This window comes from Drosophila serrata, unplaced genomic scaffold, assembly GCF_035046125.1.
Source record: "Drosophila serrata isolate PLE 108 unplaced genomic scaffold, ASM3504612v1 contig_272, whole genome shotgun sequence".
NCBI classification, from domain to species: domain Eukaryota; kingdom Metazoa; phylum Arthropoda; class Insecta; order Diptera; family Drosophilidae; genus Drosophila; species Drosophila serrata.
In genome coordinates, this window is record NW_028257170.1 from 12310084 (window position 1) to 12334878 (window position 24795).

Here is a 24795-nt window from a genome sequence, read left to right on the forward strand (position 1 = left end):
CGCCGGCGATTGGACCGCAGTGTACACTATTGTCCCGCTTTGCATAAGAGCTAACGAACTAGGTTTTTTCGGCATTCTTGGACTCTGTAGGATCCGTCTGGACGTGGCCATGTTCTAGAGAGTGTTCGTGGAATAGGAGCTCTGAGCTCGCCGTTCGCTTCATTGGCATATCAATCAACGGCCAAAAGCGGGAAACGAATTCACTTACTCACACCAATGGATGCCATGGTAGGTAGGTAGGTTCGTTGCTGGGCAAGCGAAAGGCAAGCATTTTGGGGCCGCTCAGGATTTTTTCTGCCTCGGCCGGATGCCATTTTAATTAAGTGTTGGCGGATGCCAAAAAAAAAAAAGAAATGGGAAAAAACGAGACTAGGACGACAGCAACTCTGGAAAAGCCCGGCCAAAGGAAGTGAGAGAGAGTGTGCATGCCTCGTGTTCCGGCCAAGAGGAATTTAAGATAACAAAAAAATATTGCCACATTATATGTTGAAGTGGACAGGAGATTTCTGCTGGATATTTCACGCCCTTCTGCGGCTGACACTTTTATTATTATTTCGAAAAATCTGTTAATTAATTAAGATATCTAGAAGTGCCTGATACATAGAGATATTTGCCTGAATCAGTTTGGTTTTCTTTTGATAGTTATTTTAAAAACTGTGGCTATCTAAAGTATTCTTTGAAATAAAGAAACTTTTCATAGTTCTAGGTGCAACTAAAAAGGAAGTTCATTTTAGCACTTGAGTGTTTGTATAGTTTGTAGTGGGAAAACAAACCCTTAGATGATAGAAATCGTAAATGTTATGCATAAATGCTTAAAACTAACGAAGTATTATTTAATATTTTTATTGTTATGAAATAATGACTGATACTGATAATAGAAAGGTTGAATTCATATAGCTAAAAATTAAAAGACTAGTTTACGAAGAAACGGACAGATGGGCATCGCTAGATCGACTCGACTGTTGATGCTGATCACTCTGGTCATAAGATATACATATACATATGTACATATGTATTGGACAGTTTTAATTTAATTGTATTCGATGATCAACATTTATTAGAAAGCAACAGAACAAGTTTCAAAACAATAGGTGTTAAGTTAGGTTAAGGAAGCGTATTTTCTGCCATTATTAGATGTCTTAAAAACTACGATTGCTTCCTTTCTTTATATTTATTAATTTAATTAAGAATGAATGCTTTTTCACATATTCCTGCATGGTATTTATAATGCGAATCCCAATAGAAATCACATACATTTAGTTAATTTTATTTCTAATGTATTAAAATATGGCAAGGTAAGTGCAATAAACAAACTTGTATCGGAATGTTGAGTGTCCCACAGTCTATAATCAAAGTCTTGAATTTTTCAGGGAATGCAAAGAGATCGATAATTCAGAAGATCGATAAAGAGATCAAGTTGAATCGATTTGAACCAATTTCGAGGGCGATCCTAAGTTACTTTTAAGAATTAATGTTGTTATTGACTTCAATATATTGATGTTTTTCTATATTCGATGTTGTTGTTGTTGATGTTGTTTCTACTTCTCTATTGCTAATACTACATATTCATAAGCCTCCTTTATACCGCAAGAACACTTTCGTTAATCATGATTTGATTTGATTTGAACCATATCTATAATCTATCGATGTTGTGATCCCCTGCTCATTGGTGTTGTTGGTTTGGCATTATTAAACATTCATATTATTTATTATCTGTGTGGCGGCCTTTGCTGCTCATATTGCTGGGTCATATTTCATTTTGTGTTCTCTCTTGAAAATCTCATCAATTCTCTTGCAGATTGCCCATCCCTGCGGCGCTGTAAGCGTGCGGCGCATGCGCTTGCAGCAACATCCAGCCCGGCAACAGCAACATGCGCCGCAGCGGCAATCCTTTGGTTTTCCATACCCACGCCTGGCTCTGACCCAGCGCCTGCAGCTGCAACGCCATCAGCAGCAGCACTCACACCCAAATCAGCGGGATTTTGGCAAAACCCAGGCCATTTGCTAACAGCAATTTTATTCCGTTGCCAGCGAAGCACATGCAATGCCGGCAACTACTTCAGCGTCAGCAACAACATCATCAACAACATCATTAAGAAACTCAACATCAACCAATCGAGGAACATTGTCAAGTGCAACAGATCATCTGCTGCAGTCGCGAAAACTGCGAAGGCAACTGAAACAAGAGTCGAGCACAATTAGTCCGAGCAAATTGGTAGGTGACTCACAGTCCAAACCAAAACTTATAGCCTAAATCTCCGAAACAGTCAAGTATACTAATACCAAAACGATCTTTGTTAGGCAGAATCAATTAGAGTTAAAATATGTAGGTAAATCTAACTCTTTTTTTCTATTCTCTACTTTGATTTAACAAACTTACATGCGGTACTTTATTTGTACATAAATGCTGCCTTTAAGAGGCTCATAAGTGCAAGAATATATTGAGTTTGATGCACCAAATCATTCAATCTTTAAAAATGATTTAAGCTCTTAACCATTTCTAAAGTTATAGCAATTTGGATATTGCACCTACTCTTGCAATGGTTTTCCTTTTTTGATTTTCTCAAAACCACGATTTTTAATGGTCAATATCTTCAGTTCTACTTAACCGATTTGGTTTAATCTTGTACCACATGTTTGTACAATTATTCTATATATCGCATTTTAGGATTAAATAAAATTGTTGAATTTATTAGGAAACTGCTATTAGGAATATCATTAGTCTTGTCCGTCAGTTTTTCTGTCCCTCTATTTATATTAATATCTAATACCGTCCATAAAAGTAGAAAAAACATTATTTTCAGTTTCTGCTCTCACCGTCAAATTGCCTGATATTTATAAGTTAAGTCACTAGTTTGTCACTAGACAAATCTATCGCACAAATTTCTAATACCTTTAAAACGCATCTGATCCTCTGAAGATAGTGAAGTTTGGTTGGTTATTGCAAATCTTTCGTATATTTCTGCTTCTGCTTTTGCCCGGAGTCGGAAAAGTTTTTTCAGGGAGTCTGGGTCTAGGTTTTTTCACCTTCAATAGACAATTTATTCGGGACAATATCTAACTCCGAAAATGTATAAATTTTAATTATGCAATACAAGTTGTGCTGTTTATCTGACAGTCAAAGCATTTATCTTACTAAAAAAAATGTTTAAGAAACTCACCAATGCATAGTAAGCAACATATTTATTATCATTACAATATTTTCGTTATATTTATTAATTTTGAGTAAAGTTCGATGAGGAGATACGTACATTCTCAGGTATCTTGGCTCACGGTCTTGATAATAACCCAAAAGTCTCGGCAGGCATTTCCGTTCCCATTTCATGATGGCAGATATTTCAAAAACATTTAATGCCTTAATACAACACACCCGGAGTGATGGGGCCTCGCTTCCAATGGCTCTGTTTGTGAGGCTCAAAGTGGGTGTTTAGGTGTGTGCTGCTCTCGTCATCATTTCCATCAGGCTGTATAGTTTTTAAAATTTCAAATTTATGCAAATTTATCCAGAGTCTCGACGGCAGACGAGCACACGGCATTTTGCTCATGAATATTTGTGCCGGCCCAAAACACAGGAATGCCCGTACGCTGTCAACCGCCCACTCAGACACGAATGTATGTACATACATTTGTACATCCATATGTACATATATATATAGGCCCCAGTGAAATTGTGCTTTCCTCCCACTCTGTTTCGATACGGAGGACCTGCTCCTCCTCCTCGCCGCTTGACTGGCATGTGTGAGAGGCATACGTCGTCCTTTTTGTATTGCCGTCAATCATCAATCAATTTTTTCAGCAGATGTGCGATTCCCTCCCGTTACTTCATCATGCTTATGGACGCGTCGTATTCGAGCCAGAAATATCGAAGGGCGCCCTCACCTAGGCGCTCCCTTTGCCTTTAGGAAGGCCATGCCAATTTAGCTGTTCGAAAATCCCTCTACACACCTGTGACTCCCAGTGCTTCACCAGAAGGAGGCATAATTCAGGTTGCTCAGTCGCGTTTAAATGTACATCACGTAAATTCCGAGGAATACGCTTCTGTGCTCCCTTCTGTCCATCTCTCGGGTTTCCAAATATATACATATGGGTGTGGGTTCAATACCCAATACCCTGTCCGGCAGTAGTTCTTGTCTGAATAGCTTAATAATCTTTAAGAACTTGAGGCATTAAGCGCTATTTCTCCCTGTTTGAAATTAAATTAAAGAAACATAATTTCTTCTAAATAATGCACCTTCCTTTCAAAAACAATCGATTCGAAAAGTTCCCACATCATTAACAGCTGACAGCCCTTGCGGTATAATTCTGACATTTTTGGAAAGAAGATCCCGAGGCGCAAAGTGGGCAGATATGCATAACCAAAAAAGCATTTCTTACCCTCTCCAGATTAGACGTAAACATAAACCGAACAACAAATAAATGGTGAAACCATATACACACGTTTGGGACTGAGAAGGTGGGATTTCTGGCACAAGGCCAATACTTGAGGCGTCCGCACGGTCTTCTCATACAACGAAACAAACACGTCACGAACCGGCCTGGGAATAAATAAGGACTGAAGAGCAAAAAAGTTCTTAAGTATTTTGTATTGTTTTCAATTGTTTGTCGGCAGCTGAACAATAATATGATATTGATGAGAATGTACACGGAATCCTTAACGCTTCATGTGATAAAAACGTCTGAACCCTTTGCACCCAGTCCTTGTAGAGGGAAAGGTTAATGGTAGGAATCCTTTGGACTATATCTAACTTGGGGTTTTAAATATATTTCATTCATATGTATATCATATATACACATATATATTTTAAGTGCTTCAATTCTACAACATATCTCGTACACTTTTTCGAGTCATGAACCGTGGTATATATTGTTTTATTTATTCTATTTCCGTTCCCTACGAATATTTACCTGTATACAGATTGAATTTAAAGAGCAAGTCGCCTAAAGTGTATGTACATAAAACGGAGGGAGTGCTGTCGTAAGCTGAGTCATTTATTTATTTATGAGAAACTCACAAGCAAGCAGGAGCACACAGACCGGAAGCGTTGTTGCTGAGGCAATCCATTTACGTACCTCTTCTACATTTTCGTCCTCGACTCTAGTGTAGTGGTTAATTAATTTTACACCGTTTATCGCTGCGTTTCACGGACATTCACGTGGCTTAAGTCAAACAAATCAATCACTGTGGGATGTTGGGTGAAAAGATGGCGCCAGTGGTTGGTGGCCAATTAGCAAAGCATACACAACACAGCTGCTGCTTTAGCATGGCGACAAGACGACGCCGTCGGACTCACAGGACATCCACAGGATAATGTCAGGGCGGTAAGCCGTTAAGACAGATGGATGAAGTGGCAAACATAGTAGACCATTGCGATGGCGTCGACTGCCAACTGACAATTACAAATCAGTAGTCATTGGTTATTGCTCCCAAGCATACACATTATAGGCGCAAAGGACTTAACAGACTAGGTTTACTTTTCGAGAAAATACTTTAAAACCAAGTCAAGTTAGGTCATTCTTTATTTATAAATAATTATCAATGCTTTTACCAACTTGCTTAGAAACTATTTGGTGTACAGAAGGAAGAGTGCCTTAGATATCTTAATTTAATATTAGTTTTTTGTTTAGGATCTAGAACAAGTAATGTGTCATATATTTATATAGGGCACAAATACGATTAGGTCCCATGGAATAATTAACTTTACAATGAAATATATAACGTATATACAAAAAAATATATAAATATTATCTTGATATGCATAATCAGTCGAGTCAATCTAGCAATATTATTGTAGTAAATTCTCCGGATACATATATTTTAAAGAAATCTTTCTTTTGCATCAACGTCTATAAAGAAGATCAAATGTTATGGTACATTGATAATAATTCTTTAAAATATGCCTACTTCGATTGTTTTCTTTTAAATGTTGTCCATATAGAATATATAATACAGACATATTTATAATACAAAATTATTATCCGTCTTAGGTGCTAGGACTTCAATATTATTTTTTATGTTTTCATTTCTACAAATATTTTCTTCTTTGTGTACTTTTGTTCCGTTCATTTACAAAGAAATTTGTAAGGCATTGCTTTTTTAGTAGACCTTTCCTAAGCGGACCAATCATCAATTATTATGTAAATAAAATATATACACATATTTTCCAGTTATTTGTATCACAAGTAATAATATGGAAAAGGAGTATGCTTTCCAAAGTTCGAACCACTGTAATTCGGATATTGACAAATATTCAAAGCGGAGGCACAGCACAATTGCCCGAGTAAGATTGCCTGCAGTTTGTGTTAAATCAGCAACAATTGTTTGCATTGGAAGCCGGTCTCGTTCTGTTTCATGATGCCTTCCTTGAGGCTTTGGCGTCGTTGTGGCTCGGCTTCAACTAAGGATTTGGATTGGGATTGGGCCTTGGCCAGCCGCCAGACGAGGAAGATTAAAATTTATATAGCAAACCTATCGAGGCAGATGCTGCAGACAGCAGCACATTGAAACCCTCGCAAAATTTTCGGTATTTAGTATAGTTCTCTAGACCGTTTCCTTCAAAAGTAAAAAAAAAATTAAAAAAAACTGGGTTAAGCATGAAATGTGCTGCGTGGCTGCCAATAAGCTTCCATTCAGCCATTTGTCAGCTTTGACCATCACGACAAGAAATAAAAAAAAGAAAGCGGTTATAGCCAAAATAGAGTATTTTCCTTCCTTCCTGTTTCCAAATGGTTGCCGCCAATGGCTTCCAATTGGGTTAAGTGTTTTGGCATTCAATCAATGTTCGTTATTCCAACTTCCCCCTCCGAGCAATCGCCACATAATTATACCGTTTTCCGACTGTTTGTTTTTCAACATACACACCATAATATATACATATATAACCACGTCTGGGGCTTGTGCCAAATCAACAGTTGGCAGGGCAATAGAAGAAGGAAGTGCAAGAGCTGAACGGGCCCGTAATGACTTTATTATCTGCATCGATAGATAGAGGCTGACCCAAACGGCAGAGTCCTGCAAAACATGGCCTTTGTGTCCCTCTCTGTGCGTGCGTAATTTAAATCAATTATGGGCTTGGGACCAAGCCATGTTAGCACTGCCAGAGGCCCAGAACAATGGACTCTACAAAAAGAGCCAATAATGACAACAGATTAATGAGTCGGGCAATTTATGGTTGTCTTCCGTCCGATCGATTAATGCTGCCAGCTTAAATCAGAGTCCAGCAATGCGGATGTCCTCTGCTGGCTTTCCATGGGTTTTATGAAAGGTGAATTCCGGAATACAAACAATAACTTAATCAGCTAACCTTTATTGCAGATAAAAGTAGCATTTTAGAATAAGAACTTCGTCTGTGCATATTTTAAGTTAATTTATTGCTTTGTGTTTATGTATTTGATTGAAAGATATGCATTGATTTATTGTCTGAAAACTGCTTTACTTATTTTTTTTTCACCCTGGTTTCTGCCCTTAGCCTATTTAGTTTTATTCTCTCTTTTAAAAGATCGTTTCAATGTTTAGAACTGAAACCCCCTTTAAAAATGTTCCAAACCCCTTTGATTTCGATTCTTCTTCCTGATTTGTTATAGGTTTTTTTTTCTCTATGTTTTCATCTAATAACATATTAAAGACGTTTCATCTTTTGTCATATGCTAATTGGGGGAAGATGTGCGCCTAGGCCCATATCATATCATATTTAATGTACTAGGTATCGCACAGTCGAGCACACTAGACTGTAACTTTCTTGATAGTGGTGGACTTTGAAAGTTTTTTTAAATGCAGTTTTTCATTATAACAAAGCTGTCAGCGTGTTTGCATATTTAATCAAACATTTTTCCTCTTTGTTTGCCTAACTTCCGACTTCACTCAGGAGGCGGGTCAACCAACTAGAGTTTTCGTGCAGTCGCAGTCTGCCCTCCGTTGGAATTTATAACGTTAACTATGAGACCAAGCCTGTCTAAGGTGGAAAAGGTTAAAGGTCACCTGCGAGTGACTAGCATAAATCACTAAAGGCAATATGCAACGCTATTTATATGGCGAGAACTCAAGATACTCGTTACTGCTTTATGACCCCGCAAACAAGAAAGCTATGGCAAGTTTCCCACTGCTTGTTGCAGCTTATCGCGTTAACTCGTACCTGCCCCAAAGTTTTAATAGTAGCTTGAGGAGTTCTTCGAAGTTCATTGGAGGCCTTACTAGCCTTGCGAAAACTTCCCTGCTTCGATATTCTGACCCCTCTTCTCATGAACTGTATTGGCCAAAAGGTGGATACCTCAAATTGTTTTTAGTTGATGGTCTGAAAATGATCACATTTCTGCTAGATAAATTTATATCACGAAATTTACTTAACCTTTATGAAACAAGAAATCATGAGAGCTAATTAAATATTTATTCTCAATCCTGCAAGAAAAAAAAGTGGACTACGTTCTCGTCCTGGGCAGCTGACTTTAAAACAAAAAAGCTGCCGCACACGCAGTCAAGGCAGCTGCAGATGCATCTCGGACTTGTAAATTGCATTTGCAGCCAATTTACACAAATTTAAATTGAATTTACGCTACGCTTGCCCAAAATATCAATGAATGTCGCACACAGAGGAAAAGCAAAGGGGGGCGGACTGCTTGTCCTTGGCAAGTCCGTAGTATTAAAGGACTTTACTAGAGATGGTCATTGGCTTGACACCAAACATCCGTGTTTTAGGGATGCATTTTAAATGCGATACATGTGTGTAAAGTAGAAAGAAGTTGTTTCTAGTCTAAATAAAATATACTTTTAGACGTGTCCGTCAAGTTTAGAAGGCTGGGAAGTAGGAAACTTTTTTAAAAATTGCATTTTGCAAACATTGAGGAGACTTTTTGAGTGATCCAGTAATTTTCCTGCTGTCTTTCATGCATTAGAACTCAAATTTGCGGATTTCTTGTACACTTATCGTTTTAGAGTATAAAAGACGAGTCCATCTCTAGGTCTGGAACGCTCAAACAAAAGTCAACTGCATTTTATCAAAATTCAAATTGTATTTTTGTTGCCTGTCGCTGGCTCCTACGTCTGCTTGTTTAGCATGCGTGATAAGCAGACAACAAAAAGTGGCAATGGCTTCCAGAGCCCACAAACTTGGCAACACACGCAGTCGCAAATGAAGTACTGGCAACTTGGCCGAATAGTTTGTTGCATGCTATACATGTGGCAGCAATAATAAAAGGGGAATGGGAACCGTAAAGTCGTGGAATAGAAAACTAATGCACTCAACTGTGGGTACCTTTCCTCGGAATGTTCTACGTCAGTTTCTGCCTTCAAATTAAGTCCCAGTTGCGTTGCAATGCAAATACTATAAAATCTTATAATGTGGTAAAATAATTTATTAAAAACTTTAATGACCAAGTTATAATAAAAAATACTATAATAACTCAGGTTCATTACATATGTTGGTCTGTTAGTACATCTGTTAGACACCTTTTAAGTAGTTTTCCCAACTTAAACTAGTACCTAAGTTATATGATCGTATATTAACTTAACAAGATTTTGCCTCCTTTGATCCTGTATTGCGATCCGCAAAGACTCGGGTAAATTTACTTTGTCCACTTCTTTTAATGTAGGCCTCCGGGCCTGTAACAATGGAGTAGACGTGCCAGCCAAGGATAACTTTTATTTTAATAAAGGAAGCACTAGAGCACTTGCCGCCATAAGTACCTGGGAGCCGTTTAGTCAAGTGAAGAAGGTAACTAAAACCTGAAGCATTTGAGCGGGGAGTTGATGGCCTCTTGGGTCTCTTTAGGTCGGTAAACACACAACTAAGAAAGCCGCTGTTAGGTCCCTCGACAGTGAGATACACGTTGCCAAGTCACTGAAATGAAAGCTGAGTCATTGTGATGGAGTTTTTTATATTCTGTAACATAATAATTTGAGCAAGCTTCCATCAGGAACGTTATTTTTTACTTAACTTCTCTTAATTAAGATGCGATTCAAAGGTAATTTTGAAGAACCTACCCTTAAAAATATTTAAAATTTGTTTATATCTTTTTTTCAATATTATAGCAGAAATTTTTGTCTTTAATTTTAATTGCAATCTAAACAAATTGAAATTGACAAGTTGTCAATGTAAAAATGTGACAATAAATGAATCTAAATTTAAAAACAGATTCATGCTGTAAAGTCTCATACAGGATGAGAATAGGAAAAATCGAATCTGGCTGCTAGATAAATTTCTGCAGTTCCTCTTTTCCTTCTGCCCTGCACTCACACTCATTCACTTTAAAAAAATCAGTGAGGCGTGTTCCTGACATTTAACAAGCCATTCCTCTGGCAATGGAGTTGACATCAGCAAGAATTGCACCATCTGGCTGCTATCCGTTCCTCTGATGTTGGACGGCTTGAGACAAGGAAGTCATGCCAAAATGCAGTTAATTAAAAAATAGTTTCATTCCAAATTTCCATATTTTCAACTGAGTGCTTTCTCACAGCCAATACCAGGCACATAGCCCTAGCCATTAAGCTGCTGATGAGCCCACAGGATTGCAGGCGACGACAACTGACAACTCATCAGGACACGCACGCAAAGGGATATGCGTTAGTCACCTGTGTGTCTGTCTACAAATGCGTTAGTGTGGGAAGCTCTCATTGTTTTCGGAATGGTAAAGGATGACGTGTTCTTGCATTATAATACTTACTTTTTTTCGGTAGGAAAAATGTAACTCCTTGACATACCAAAGATATTTTGCATCTAGAATTCAGTTTGAAAAGACAGTTTTTGAAGGAAATATAAAAATGAGCTTAAAAGTTCCTTAATAAGTATCCTACCAAATTGGAAGGCTTATCTATATTTGCAGGGTAGTACATATATCAATACCTCCCACTTTTAGAATTCATTAAATATATAGAGAATATAATAAATCAGGAAATATTTATTTAGAAAATAGAATATCAAAAGGATTTATTATGACTGTAAAACTAATGCAAAACAGATTGTTTTCAATTAGCAAATAGTACTTATACACTTAAATGTTTTTGTTTCTTATAATTCCAACAATGCACAATATTTTAATATTATTTTTCTCCAAAACTAATGAAATTTAAACAAAACTATTATTGAAAATCCCAATGACTTTCCCATTTCAGACTTTCAGTCTTAACCTCTTGTGTGTGTATGTACGCCCATGTTCGGGACAAGCACTGGGTGTAAAAAGTCAAAAGGGCAACGGAAAGCCAAGGGAAAACATATTTTTGATGCTGAAGAATTTTTGGGGGGCAGAAAAAATAAATGGCCAAAAGTAAGGGAGGCAGATAAATGGGAAAGTGGGATGGGGGGGCAAAAAAATGGTCAACAAACGCAATTGCAGTGCAGCTTGTTGCCCCCAAATCCTCGTACTCCTCCTCCCAAACAGGCCGGACGACTGCCGTCGTCTGGCAGTGACGTAAATCTATTTCAGTTGAGGGATTTGTGCATCAAACACACCGGACAGTTTTGCAATGCAGAGCTGCTGTGGGCGGCGGTACTCTTGGCCAGTCACAGAGCGTATGTGCAGCATTTCGGGGTCCTATTTTACCAATCCCCAGTGGTGAATTTTTAGGGGCTACAAGCGTATTTTTCTTTTTGATCATCACACTTTGCTATAGCGGCTTTTGTATGCGGTACTCGTAGAGTAGCTCTATAAATGGTATTAGTGCCATATATTGTGCGGGAAAACTCTATAAAGTATTTACCATCCCGGTCAGGATCAACAGTCTAGTACGTCTGTCGTAAAAAGAATGAAATTGAAAAGATAAAAAACAACAGCTTGGCTACCGGGTATCACATGGTCGGCGCTAGTTTTCTTTATTTTGATTACAATCTCGGCTAAAATGAATTTTGATTTAATCTCTGGATGCACTTGTTAGTCCAATATGCAGATATGTTGGAATTTTAATTTGCTCCGATTGTACAGATGGCACAGACGCCTTTGCAATAAAGGGTAACTCTGTTTAGTTTTATTCGAAGGTTGGAAGTTGAAAATCAACAGCTCTCTGTTGTCTATTTTTGATTTAGTTGCAGCAGCCGGGGATTTCGTAAGTAATTGGTTTTTATTTAGGTACCCGAACCCACCCAGCCAGATGGTTGAAACCTATTTCAATCCAGATTAAAACAAATAAATGGTTTTACAAAAAAACTAAAGTAAAATAACCAACTATCTTTTAGTTTTTGGTTGCATTCAATAGGGTCGTTTTAGAATATATTCGATTTTATTTGCTTACTGATATAGATATAGGTAATGAAGCTATACCTTTATTCCATCCTAGAGTGAATTGGAATATCAGCAATTTTCATAAGAAAGTATGATAGATAATTTTTTTGTTGTTCTAAAGTATCTAAATATTTGAAATATAAGAAGATTCTCCTTAATTTATTGTTTCTATTTTCATTTCCAACTGAAATACTGGGACATCTCGGGAGATTTTGTATATCTCTAGTATCTTAGCATATATTTTCATCAAATCAAAAACTATTATGTTGTTAAAATAAGAAATTATATTAGATACCACTCAAATGCTCTAAACAGAAGCTTGTTTGTTTCTCTCTATTATTTTTTTCAAGATTGTGTTAAGTGTTAAGTTAACCAGTTTTAAAATCCAGCTTTATATATATTTTCTTATACGGACTGACTAACAGACTGAAGGGCAAAGGAACATAGTTAAATAGTTCAGTTATGGTAATGCTAATAAAGAATATAAACCCGTGAAACATGGGGAATTTAATATGTTTATATTTAAATATTAATAACACTCGATAGTAGGTTTCTCACTAAACTTTACATATTTATATATAATTGATTACTATTTATTATATTCCAACGAATAATCCGAAGTTTAGGTCCTACTAATTCTATTTATGTTTTATCGACTGTCCCAATCAATTAATGTTGATGATTTTTTATACCCTTGCAGGGTATTATAATTTCAGTCAGAAGTTTGCAACGCAGTGAAGAAGGCACCTCCGACTATATAAAGTATATATATTCTTGATCAGGATCAACAGCCGAGTCGATCTAGCCATGTCCGTCTGTCCGTCTGTCCGTCTGTCCGTCTGTCCGTTTCTACGCAAACTAGTCTCTCAGTTTTGAAGCTATCTGAATGAAATTTTGTAGTTTGCCTTCTATATACTCTCACTCGTATATATGTCGGAACGGGCCGGATCGGACGACTATATCATATAGCTGCCATAGGAATAATCGGAAAATTTTTACAAATTTTTTTTTAACCTTTTCAGTTTTCAATAGAATTGGATCAAATTTGAGATATAGCCATTCTATATTCTATACTCTACAATTTTGCGTAAAATTTTATGAAAATCGGACTACTATATCATTTAGCTCAGAAAGGAACGATCGAGAAATTAATACAATTAAATATTTACCTTTTTAAGTGTTCAGCTGATTTTCATCAAATTTAAGGTATAGCCATTTTATATTAGTCTTAAATTTTGTGTCAAATTTCATGAAAATCAGACGACTATATCATATAGGTGCCATACAAACGGTCGTTAGATGTGGAGAAAAATGCAACACTGTGAATGTAAAACTGCAAATATAATATGTATAGGTGAATGAAATGAAAGCAGGTATTACTTCATTGTTTTTTAACACAAATATATATAATTTATATCGTATGGATTCCTATTCATAGAAGTTCTATCTGCAAGGGTATATAAACTTCGGCGTGCCGAAGTTAGCTTCCTTTCTTGTTTTTATTTCGAATGTGATTTTCCTAGGTGGCCTTACGCTATATCTTGGGTTTTGAACCAAGGTCCTGACTGGCCATGTTATGCGCTCGATTTCAAATGCTTAGCGCGTTGGGGCTTTAATAGAATTGCCAACCAGCTAGTCCTGCTGCTGGTCCTTCCCATCGTCCTGCTGACCTCTGCTTCGTTAGTCGAGTCATGGGCCCCCTGGTGACTAAAATGGCAAATAGTTGGGCATTTTTTCCTTTGCCTCTTTACATTCACACAATCACACCGAGATAGACGAGGGCGTAAATTGCGTGTCTGACCATAAAATTGCCTGCACTCTCCTTTCCCATCTCCGCCTCCTGCCCAAAGGACGTTCTATGTCCATTTCGAGACCTGTTTGTAGCATGGAAGTCCTTTGGGCATTGCCAGTGATTTCTTCGCATTTATTTCATGCATTGCTTTTGATTTTCTTCTTTTTTTTTTTGCCCTGCCAACGTTGCTGTTTTTGTGGTTTAGCAAAACTAATTTATTTTAAGTAAATTTGTAAAAAAATAAGGTAAACCAAAATCGGAACGAGCAGGAGAATTTAACTACGTGACCCAAATTTCACCATGCACAACCTCTAAAAAACTAAGCTGCACTAGAGGTTCTGCTTTTCCAACTGGGGTCCTTTTTCATTTTTTTTCCTTTGTGGTTACCACAATCGCATACAATTTGCTCATTTCAACCGCACCAACAGAGAAGGCACAGGCCCTGGGAGCGGTAGAGGGACGGGTTGGACCCCGTCGGGCACTCACATAAATAGCAATTTGTGTAGTGCGTTTTTGTGGGCGCAGGTAGGCGTGGGCTTACCGTTTTAGCCAAATTGCCGCCGTCCGGGGCAGTTTTCATCACACACAAGAACACCCGCACTTACAGGGAAAAGCCGCTTAAGTTGCAGCCCAAACAGACGCCGGTGAGGCAGATTGGGGGGCCTTGGCGGTGGCAAACAGGACGATGACGAACTATAATGGCGACGACGACTGCAAAGTGTACAAAATCGAATATGTAACGAAACCGCAGAACGCCTACGACGGGCTCCACCACCGACCTGGGCCTATAGGCAATTTAAATGGATTGAAAAACTGATGTTGCACAGTGGTGCTATGCGATTACCATGTGGTTTTTTTTCTATCGATATTTACTAATTTAACGCCTCAACATAATCGTGATTTTAAATCCTGCCTAAAGAGGTTGATGTATCAATAGTATCTCCATTCAACAAAAGCTACAAATATTTGAGATTTTTATTACATTTCTATGTACCCCTAGATGAAAACCCTAGGTTTATATTCAATTTAAGAGGTCTTAATATACTGTAATTTAAATGGATTGAAAAACTGATGTTGCACAGTGGTGTCATGCGATTACCATGTAATTTTTTTTTATTTGTTTGCCTCAACTCAATCATGATTTAAAATCCTGCCTAAAGAGGTTGATGTATCAATAGTATCTCCATTCAACAAAAGCTACAAATATTTGAGATTTTTGTTACTTTTCTATGTATCCTTAGTTGTAAATCATAGGTTTATATTCAACAAAAGCTACAAATTGTTACTGGGGTTATGTTCAATTTAAGAGGTCTTCATATACCGTAATTTAAATGGATTGAAAAACTGATGTTGCACAGTGGTGTCATGCAGTTACTATATTTACGATATTTACTAATTTAATGCCTCAACTTAATCGTGATTTTAAATCCTGCCTAAAGAGGTTGATGTATCAATAGTATCTCAATTCAACAAAAGCTACAAATAGTTGAGATTTTTGTTACTTTTCTCTGTATCCCTAGTTGAAAACTCTAGGTTTATATTCAATTTAAGAGGTCTTAATATACTGTAATTTAAATGGATTGAAAAACTGATGTTGCACAGTGGTGTCATGCGATTACCATGTAATTTTTTTTTATTTGTTTGCCTCAACTCAATCATGATTTAAAATCCTGCCTAAAGAGGTTGATGTATCAATAGTATCTCCATTCAACAAAAGCTACAAATATTTGAGATTTTTGTTACTTTTCTATGTATCCTTAGTTGTAAATCATAGGTTTATATTCAACAAAAGCTACAAATTGTTACTGGGGTTATGTTCAATTTAAGAGGTCTTCATATACCGTAATTTAAATGGATTGAATAACTGATGTTGCACAGTGGTGCCATGCAGTTACTATATTTACGATATTTACTAATTTATTGCCTCAACTTAATCGTGATTTTAAATCCTGCCTAAAGAGGTTGATGTATCAATAGTATTTCCATTCAACAAAAGCTACAAATAGTTGAGATTTTTGTAATTTTTTTATGTATCCTTAGTTGAAAACCCTAGGTTCATATTCAATTTAAGAGGTCTTAATATACTATAATTTAAATGGATTGAAAAACTGATGTTGCACAGTGGTGCCATGCAGTTACTATATTTACGATATTTACTAATTTATTGCCTCAACTTAAGCATGGATTTAAATATTGTCCAAAGAGGTTGATTTGGGTTAGGGTTTGTATCTATAGTATCATTATTAAACCAAAATTACAAATAGTTAAGACTTGTGTAAATTTTCCATGTATTCTTAGTGGAAAATCCTTAGTTATACATTCAATTTAAGAGGTCTTAATATATTATATATAGATAATATACATAGGTATGCAAATAAATCTGTTCACACAGGTAATATTTGTCTAAGCTTACCTCCCTAAAGCTGATCATCTTACTTTTTGCTGCTAACTTATCGCGGAATTCAGACTTGAGAATTTTTAGGGCACTTTCGTTACGCTTGGAGTAAAGTAAAACTCAGACAATGGCCCACTGTCCACTAACCGCAGTCAGGACAGCCTGCGTTTTGACGGGTGGTCCTGCTAACAACACCCTCATCAACCAACTGGCGTAAAATAAACCATAGGCCACAATTGATCAAACTCGAGTGCCGAAAATTCGCACAAATTAATGCCAGCCCCAAATTGATAGTAAAATATTAGCCTCTTTTTTTTGTTGGTAGCTGCGGCTTTTATTTTTCAGCTCTCCACTCACTCATACACTGTAGCCGTAATAAAGTCGGCCGCTCCAACCACAAATAGAATTTTTTGTATTCTCAGTCGTTTGACGTTACGTGGGTATTAGTTGGTGCTTGTGTCAGTGTGTGCGCACTTGACTGTGCCACTGTATGTGTGTGTGTGTGCAAATTGCACTCCCTTCGTGGCATCATTACATATTCAAAAAGGCTGCGCACGTAGAGCATTTTTATGAAATTTTACTTGCTTCTAATGTAATCGTTATGCCTGACTCCTCCGTTCGCCGTCGTCGTCGCTGTCGCCGTTCCAGCTACTGGTTATCCCGGTCCTCATCCTGCGACTGTCACTTAAGAACACATAAAGTAAATGTCCTGTGTTTAAGCTAAGGCTGCAGACGCACTAACGAGATATTGGCTGTTGGCAAGGAGGGGACTTGTAGAGGGGCTGTGGAATCCTTCGAGGCTACGCACAATTGGGCGGAATGGCGAAAATGTTCGCTAATGTCAGTTGAAAGGTTGAATTTGTAGGACACTGTTATGCGTTCAGAAACTGTTATACGGGAGAATGAGCTTTCGCAAGAGTGCGAAAAGCTTTCGGTCCTGTGAGCTTTTTTAGAACCTGTTAGGGCTCCAAAAAGCTCGGGTTCTGGTGAGCTTTCTAAAGTTTGAAGTTTCGTTAACATTAGCTGTATATAAGTGGGCTTTCTAGGTCCTGCCCAAGTAGTAGTTATAATTTTTTCTATAAAAGTTTGGTCGTCATTAGCTTTTAAAGCTTATTCCTTTTCACTTGAAAATATTTTATGACCTTGCAGCTTCTCGTTTTGGACAACAGATGTCCTTTTAATTTAATGTCAGTAATTATAAGAATGACTAATCAATAAATAATCTTCAATGATATTCGAGAAATACACAAATTCTTTCAAAGCAACCAACTCTCTATGGCAGTTTACTTGAGTTTACTCAAATAATCAATTCGAATGACATTAGCAATGAATCAAGTTAAGCGCATAAACATTCTTTCCCGACTGTCATACTTGACTATCTCAACTGATGCGGGGGAAGCAACAGCTACAATAAATAAATATTAAATCCCCACTAATTGAGTGCGATTTTCGAGCATCAATTTCATAAGGCACACACACAAAGCACTAACCAAATTGAAAAAAAGTTTATTTTTATACTTCTCTCCCATGACACAAGGCAGATCTGGTGAGGGCGAAGCGAGGTGGAAAACATGAAATAAATACAACAAATAAAAGGGACTACCAGGCACTAAAAAGCTGTTTCTGCCAATCATATACATAGATATATATATATATATATATGTATTTCTTTTTTGCGCAGGCCGTTTTCGGACCCCAGAAAAATAATAAAATACGAAACCGCAAGGACACTTACACTCTCCGCAAAATATGAGGGGAATAACTTAATTTGGATTGATGAAAACAGAATTGACATTACTTAGGAACCCCAAAATAGAAAAAGACTTAATATTCTTATTATATCCTTCTATAATTTCATGGCCTTAAGAAAGTGTAACTGCTGTTCGAATAGAGTCGGATTTATTTTTCTATTTTTGTTTACTTTTTCCCATATTTGCCACCACCACCCAACCCCAGCTTGGCTTCAGGTCCCAGGTCTGGCTGCTCTCATTTCTCGTTTTTTTCCAGCATTTTTGCAGCTGCTCTGAACAGAACTCAATAACAAATTATAACGTATTATAGCCATGGCAAACTGTTGCGTTGCTTAGCAATCGTTGAAGAGCGCCCCCGCATCCCACCCACTTATCCCCGGAGAACTTTTTTGATGCCAACTATGCTGCCAGCAACAAAGTTGCCATGGGTGATGTGGATGTGGATGTGGCTGTGGCTGATGATGATGCTGGCCCAGCCCCCAACAGGCCCCCTTTTTTCCACCCAATTGTGATATTTTTTCTCTTAAGCCAGAGTTGTTGACGAGGTCGTTTTTTTTTTGTTGATTGCTTGTACCCCGGGCCACTACTTTGGTTTGAGTTTGAGTTTTTGTTTTTCCTCGTGGTGGATAGGATGCATAGAGATGGGAATATGAAGTGCTTCATAATTTTTACCTTTTATTAAGCTGGTTTTTACTTGTTTACCTCGTGTTTTTCCACCTCCCTCTACTGCTTTATCTGCTGATAAAGTTGGGTTTTTAATTATGTGGCATACATTTATAGGTTTTGGCCGAAACTGCTCTCCAACAAACCCATGAAGCAAATTGTTTTGCAAAAGCCAAAGTTAATTGTGAGCTAAGGTGAGGAACCCATCGAAATGAATGTTTTTTGCGCTTCAACAGTCGCATACAAGCACCACTTTCTGTGGATTCTGACTTGCAAAAAGGAGGGGGAAATCTTTGAGGGAGAAACTCCTAATCCCAAGAAGCGCTCGATAAATCTCCTGACCAGTGAGCCGTGAAACACGATGCTCGATGCTATCGATGACTCTTTCATCCTCTTCCCAACTGCCTCCTTTGATTAAATGTTGAATTTATGAGTACAACCAGCAACCTACATGCATACGTAGTGCATATTAAGGAATGAGAGCAAACGTACTTTAACTATGCATTTTTTTGGGCATCGGCATTACTTGCTTTTCCGGCATCGACCTCTGACCTGTACCTGATCCTGCACCTGCCGCTGGTCTTCCCTACTGGGGGCATGCAATACATTTTGCAGCTGCCTTGCAATCCTTCTTTGATGCAACTATGCGTAAAAATCGTAGAAATATGAGAAATATTTGATTTGTTTATGGCACAAGTGGCCTGCACTTTGGGTTCCAATTCGGAATCCCCTGGTCTGCCTTCGATTTGTATTTACAGAGGAGAGCCAGGAGTCAGATTTTTACTTAAAATCAATAAGCCATAGAGCTGGCTGGCTGTGCGCAATTTGGCGTGTAATTTAGCATGTAACGATGATGGCCATAAAGGACGATGACGGTTGTCCTGCTGCTGAGCACTGCCACTGCCACTGCCCCTTTCATTGTTGAACATTTATTAGTTTGACTTGCCTTTAGCATTATGCATTTATGCTTCATTGATGCGCGATTTTAGTACAACTTTTTCGCTAGTTACTCCAGTTGCCTCTCCGTCCCACGGATACCCGTCTGCTCCCGGACTTAAATTGTCAATTTATGGACGTCGTAGTCAGCGAAAGTATTTTCTCTCATAGTAATTCTATGCTTGGCTGGCTTCTAGACAACTTTTCTTGAGCCAAGGAAAAATTTTAATAAAGTTAACAACTTTATTGAAATCATAAAAAGTTTCCTCCTCTGTCCGCCTTACTTTTTCCTATTATTTTTGATTCATAACTTTTAGATTTCCTCACTGAGTTTTTATTGCCAGCCTTTTCAACACTTCGGGTCGCATTTTGAACCATTTTCCACATTTGATGGGAAAATTCTTTTGCTAATTATGCCTGGTTCGTGTTGTGCAAAGACCCATAAACTGATCGATGTTGTAGTAGTAGGCTGTCTGACCTCTGACCCTCGACAAAATAGCAATTTATAAAATGTTCTGCATTCCTGTGGCTTTATTTGCCCTGCCGAGTAAAATGAGTTTGCATATGTGGCTTTGGGCAATCCGATAGCCGAGTAAAGTTTTTGAGCCTTGCTGCCAAACTGTTTTCAAAGAATTTTTATTATTCTATTGACAGTTTCAGTCCTGATCTTCCGCTCCTTCATAGTAGGAAGTATTCCGCCGATGGCATAATTAAAGGCAACCCTTCAGCGGCGTCCTTTCCCCTCATAGAGTGCCAGCTCTGAAATGTGCCACAAAAATTTAAATTCGATCAGACAGGGCTGAAATTCCAAATAGAACGAGGAGCGTCAAAGTCGGTGACGCGGTGGGGAAGACGGAAGATGGAACTTGGGCTAGAGAGCGAGTAACGTTTGAGGAAATTGATTTGATTTGATTTCAGATTTGCCACTCTCCCTATATAGCCAACGGAGAATGCTCGGCTGTACATAAGTAATTCGCATTTTCAATCAAATGAACAGAAAGAGGTTTGGCAAGCGGACAGATAAAATAAATTGCTGCATATTTCTGGGCGCCCACGACTCCTTCTCTTCTGTTCTGGCCCAAGAAATTTCAAATAAATTGATTCAATTCACAAATATATCCTGCATTCGTATGTTTATGTCAAAAGAAATTAAAGTAATGATTATTTCGTGTCGTGTGTGTGTGTCTAAGAGGCAATAGGCCGGAAAAAACATGACATATGATGACGTTATATGTCAACATGGTGTATACATGATATTTTGGGTTCTACCCGTACAATATCTCATTTTTTGAGTTATTTTAATGGAAATTTGCAGGCAGATCGGACGACTATATAATATAGCTGACATAGAAACAAATGGAAATTGAATAGATAACAAAATTAACGGCAATTTTTATCACTTAAAGTTATAATTGTAGTAATTATAAGTCCGTTGATTTTTATATAGTAAATCTAAAGTTTGTTTTTGCTTGTGAATCTGCCTTCTTTTAACATAAATATTAGCTTGGCATACACAAATAAAACTATAAAGTTTTACGCATATAAAACAGTTTAGAAATTAGATTATGTGAATTTTTTTGTCCATTTGTAATCGAAAGAGTTGATACTCTAATCGGAATCAAAAAATTATCTTTTCTATTATTTGTTTATTTGCGAGTACAAAAGGCCAAGGTATCATCATATTTGAATGTAAGTAATACAATTTGTTACGCTCACTATTTTGTTCGTGCAGCATTAATGGTATATATTAGATCAATGAAACAGTGAACAATAAATAGTGAACAGTGAACAGTGAACATATAAAGCCAGATGCTCTGAATAAATCCTTGAATTTATTTATTCTTTTATATATTTATTCTATTATCCAAGGTATAAGTTTTGTATTATTGTATCAGTATTTTTGTTGTGCAGCACTTAATGGTATATTTGAGATCAGTGAAACAGTGGACAATGAATAGTGAACAGTGAATAGTGAACAGTGAATAGCGAACAGTGAATATCGAACAGTGAATAGTAAACAAGTAAAATTCAGATGCTGTGAATGACTACTTAAATTTATTTATTCTATTATCTATATTCTCTGTTCATTAATTCTATTATCTACATATATTCTCTGTTCATAGGCAACATGTTTTTTAAAGAGGCTCACACAAAAGTATACAAAATTTGAATTTTTTAAAGAGTCGGACACATTTCATTTTGTAATTGATCTTCTCCTTTTGAGAATGCCCCACGGGGCATAGCACTAAAGCCAGAGCCATAAGTAATATTTCTGGCAAACAAATCTGCATGTCACTTTGGGGTCATGTCAACTCGGCAGGTTGCAGCTTCCTCTATGCTCAACTCATCTGGCAGTTGCTTTTAGTCGTCTTCCTCCCTTCCACAATCTTCATTCCGCTGCCTGGGTTTTTTTTTATTCAAACGCCTTGCAATTTCTTGCTTGCCACACAGTCCGCAACCCCCCAGTCCCCGCTCACCATTCCCATTCCCATCTGCAGCTCCATCTTCATCTGCAGCTTGGCTGTTGCTTTATGCATGACATTTAATCAAGTTGACGACTGCATTTGATGCCACAAATATTTCAAAATGACGCAAGACAGCTAAAGGTAGGTGTGTCGCAGCTCCGCGCTGTGTGTGTGTGTGTGTGTGGAAAGTTGCATATTAAACGCAGACAGGCCACCCAAAGGCTGCCAGCGACTTTTGCCACAGTTAATGCAATTTCCCGTGGCCCGCCTCTTGGAACCTGCCACCTCACCACCTCGCCGCCGCCGCCTGCTGTGCGCGATAATTCAAGCGGAAACGGAAGTGCCAACGTCAAAAGCCGCAGGCAGCAGCAGAAATTTAACAAAATGGAAACTATTAAATGCACTGAACTCTAGACCCTCTTTGCCAGTGTCTTTCCTTTTTTGGCTTGCATGCATCATCATCCGTAAGGAGGATGTCCGGCTGACCAGCAACTTATTTCGTTTCATCGACCACATCCAGCGTTGCTTTGGCCAAAATCTCCTCTTATCCTGGAGCTTATTCAAATGCTCGCTCCTGCATTTAATGACAGCTGTCCCGGCGACTCCTGAGCTCCTGCTCTCCGCTCTGGCCTGTGCCGAAGGCATGCCACTCGGATAAATTATTTCATATAATAAACTCCCAAGTTGCCAGAGCAGAGTGCCGGGAAGGGGAAGAAAGATGACTTAATGAAAAACGCAAATTGTTTGAGTTTGTCTTCCCTCGAACCGCACTCAACCTCAAGCCGCACAATGCAAATTAAAAAATACCTGCTAACAACAAACTGCAGACGAAGGACTATTGCAGGGCCGGAAAAGCAACTGTTAGCTGCGGCTTGTTATTAATATTTATCTTTGGTAATTTTAGGAATTTTTTAATAACAAAAGCCAAGTGAAATGTTCTGCCTTTTGTTTGATACCACCAGGTATTTCCACCCTGCCCCCCCGCCCGCTCCTAGATGCACCTTGATGGACCTTAACGGACTGCAGGTGCTGTTCCCAAAGTCGAAGGGCAAATATTTGCTCAGTTTTGCATTGGGAAAACTTTTACTGCTGCTGAAAACTTATTTTCTTGGGTACGAAAAAAAAAGAATTGAAATGATGCGGCTTCTTAGGGAGAACGAACTTGCCCTGAAAGTTGAAAGCGTGTTGGGAATGGAGCAACTCCTACTAATTGTTTTTATACTCTTTTTTTTTACATCATTTTCCAATCGGCTGCCTAGCTCTAATTACCCAAGGCAACTGCAAAAACAGTTTATCAATAATTTAGGTTAGCTTAGCTCACTGAGTTGGCAAGTAATGTGCGTCTGGGCTGGAAAATACACAAAAACGTCATGAATTTAACGCTGCAATAAGCCCTGGCAGGCCGAATCATCTTCTCATCAATGAACAAGAAGAAACATTATTAGTCTAGGATCCCGATCATATAATACCCCTCAGGTCATTTAATACTCTCTACTATTTTGCAGATTTTCTAACGAATCCAAGAAAATAGTAAGGTAATAATATAGATAGCAACATTTTAATTAAATTTATCGATTAAATAAAATTGATTGAAATACACAAAGACAATATACTCTTGTCCATGAACCGGTTGAAAGCAGTTAATTTTAGGATCTTTTCGGTGAGAAGGATGCGGCAGGCACTCATAAACTCAAATATATCACCACTTGCCTGCTTAATGTGCCATGCAGTAAATATTCCACACGCAGTCTGGAAAATGTGGGGAAAACCGCATGGCGAAAAAATGCATGACTCTACGCTCCACTCTGGGCACCATCCGGGATATGTATGCACACATGCATCTGGTAGTGGATGAGCCGGGAGCGGCACGAAAGACTTCACAAAGCGTTGCAATTAACGTGGCTGAGACTCATTCGAGCAGCAACCGCAGTCCAGTCATTGGTATTGGCTTAATTTCCATGGACCCCGGCTCTCTGGCCTCGCCTGTTTATCTTGTGCGGTGGGTGGGGTTTTCGTCTCTGCACAATCGTAAATACGCAACGCAACAGCACTGTTCTGGCCTTCACATACATAAGAGATATATGGAGGAAATAATCCATAATAACAATGGTTTCAAGGGTTGCCAAAAAGTAGGCTTCGTGCCACGAGAACTGAGAACAATATGCGGCATTAATTGCATACACCGAGGAACTCTTTTCCTATTGTTTCGTAAACAAATCACACAGAAAAGAAGACATTTTGCATTATATGTTTATTAAAAATATGTGTACAGTGAAGACCGGGTCCTTACTAAGCAAGGATTCTAGAATTATTACCAAAGTGCTCAGACCACTTCAATTTTACTGACAAATTAAGGGGGGAAAACTCCATATTTGCTAAAATTATTTGGATACTAAAATCTAACCGCATATGCACTGAACACTGAACTATGCCGGCAAAAATCTGCAAGTTTCTGTGGGCCGGATTAGAAGTGTTTCGTAAATAATTTGTAGGGAAAAATGTATAAGCTGCAAATGCCTTCCCACTATGAATTTCCAACTTAACTCAACCAGATTCGGCAAGTCAAGCAGACATTAGCACAAAATAGGA

The 24795-nt window shown here is 38.1% G+C and overlaps 1 protein-coding gene across 4 annotated transcripts in view; it reads left to right on the forward strand.

Annotated features, from left to right (window-relative positions):
• LOC110190041 (uncharacterized) overlaps positions 1 to 8567 on the forward strand; it is a 43622-nt gene extending 35055 nt beyond the window's left edge. For all 4 annotated transcript variants that reach the window (XM_020960347.2, XM_086834588.1, XM_086834586.1 and 1 more), the window contains one exon: positions 1799 to 8567. In XM_020960347.2, the coding sequence (XP_020816006.1) occupies positions 1799 to 2008 (210 nt within the window). In that variant the 3' untranslated portion in view covers positions 2009 to 8567. The remainder of the gene's footprint in view (positions 1 to 1798) is intronic.
• The last annotated feature ends 16228 nt before the right edge of the window (positions 8568 to 24795 follow it).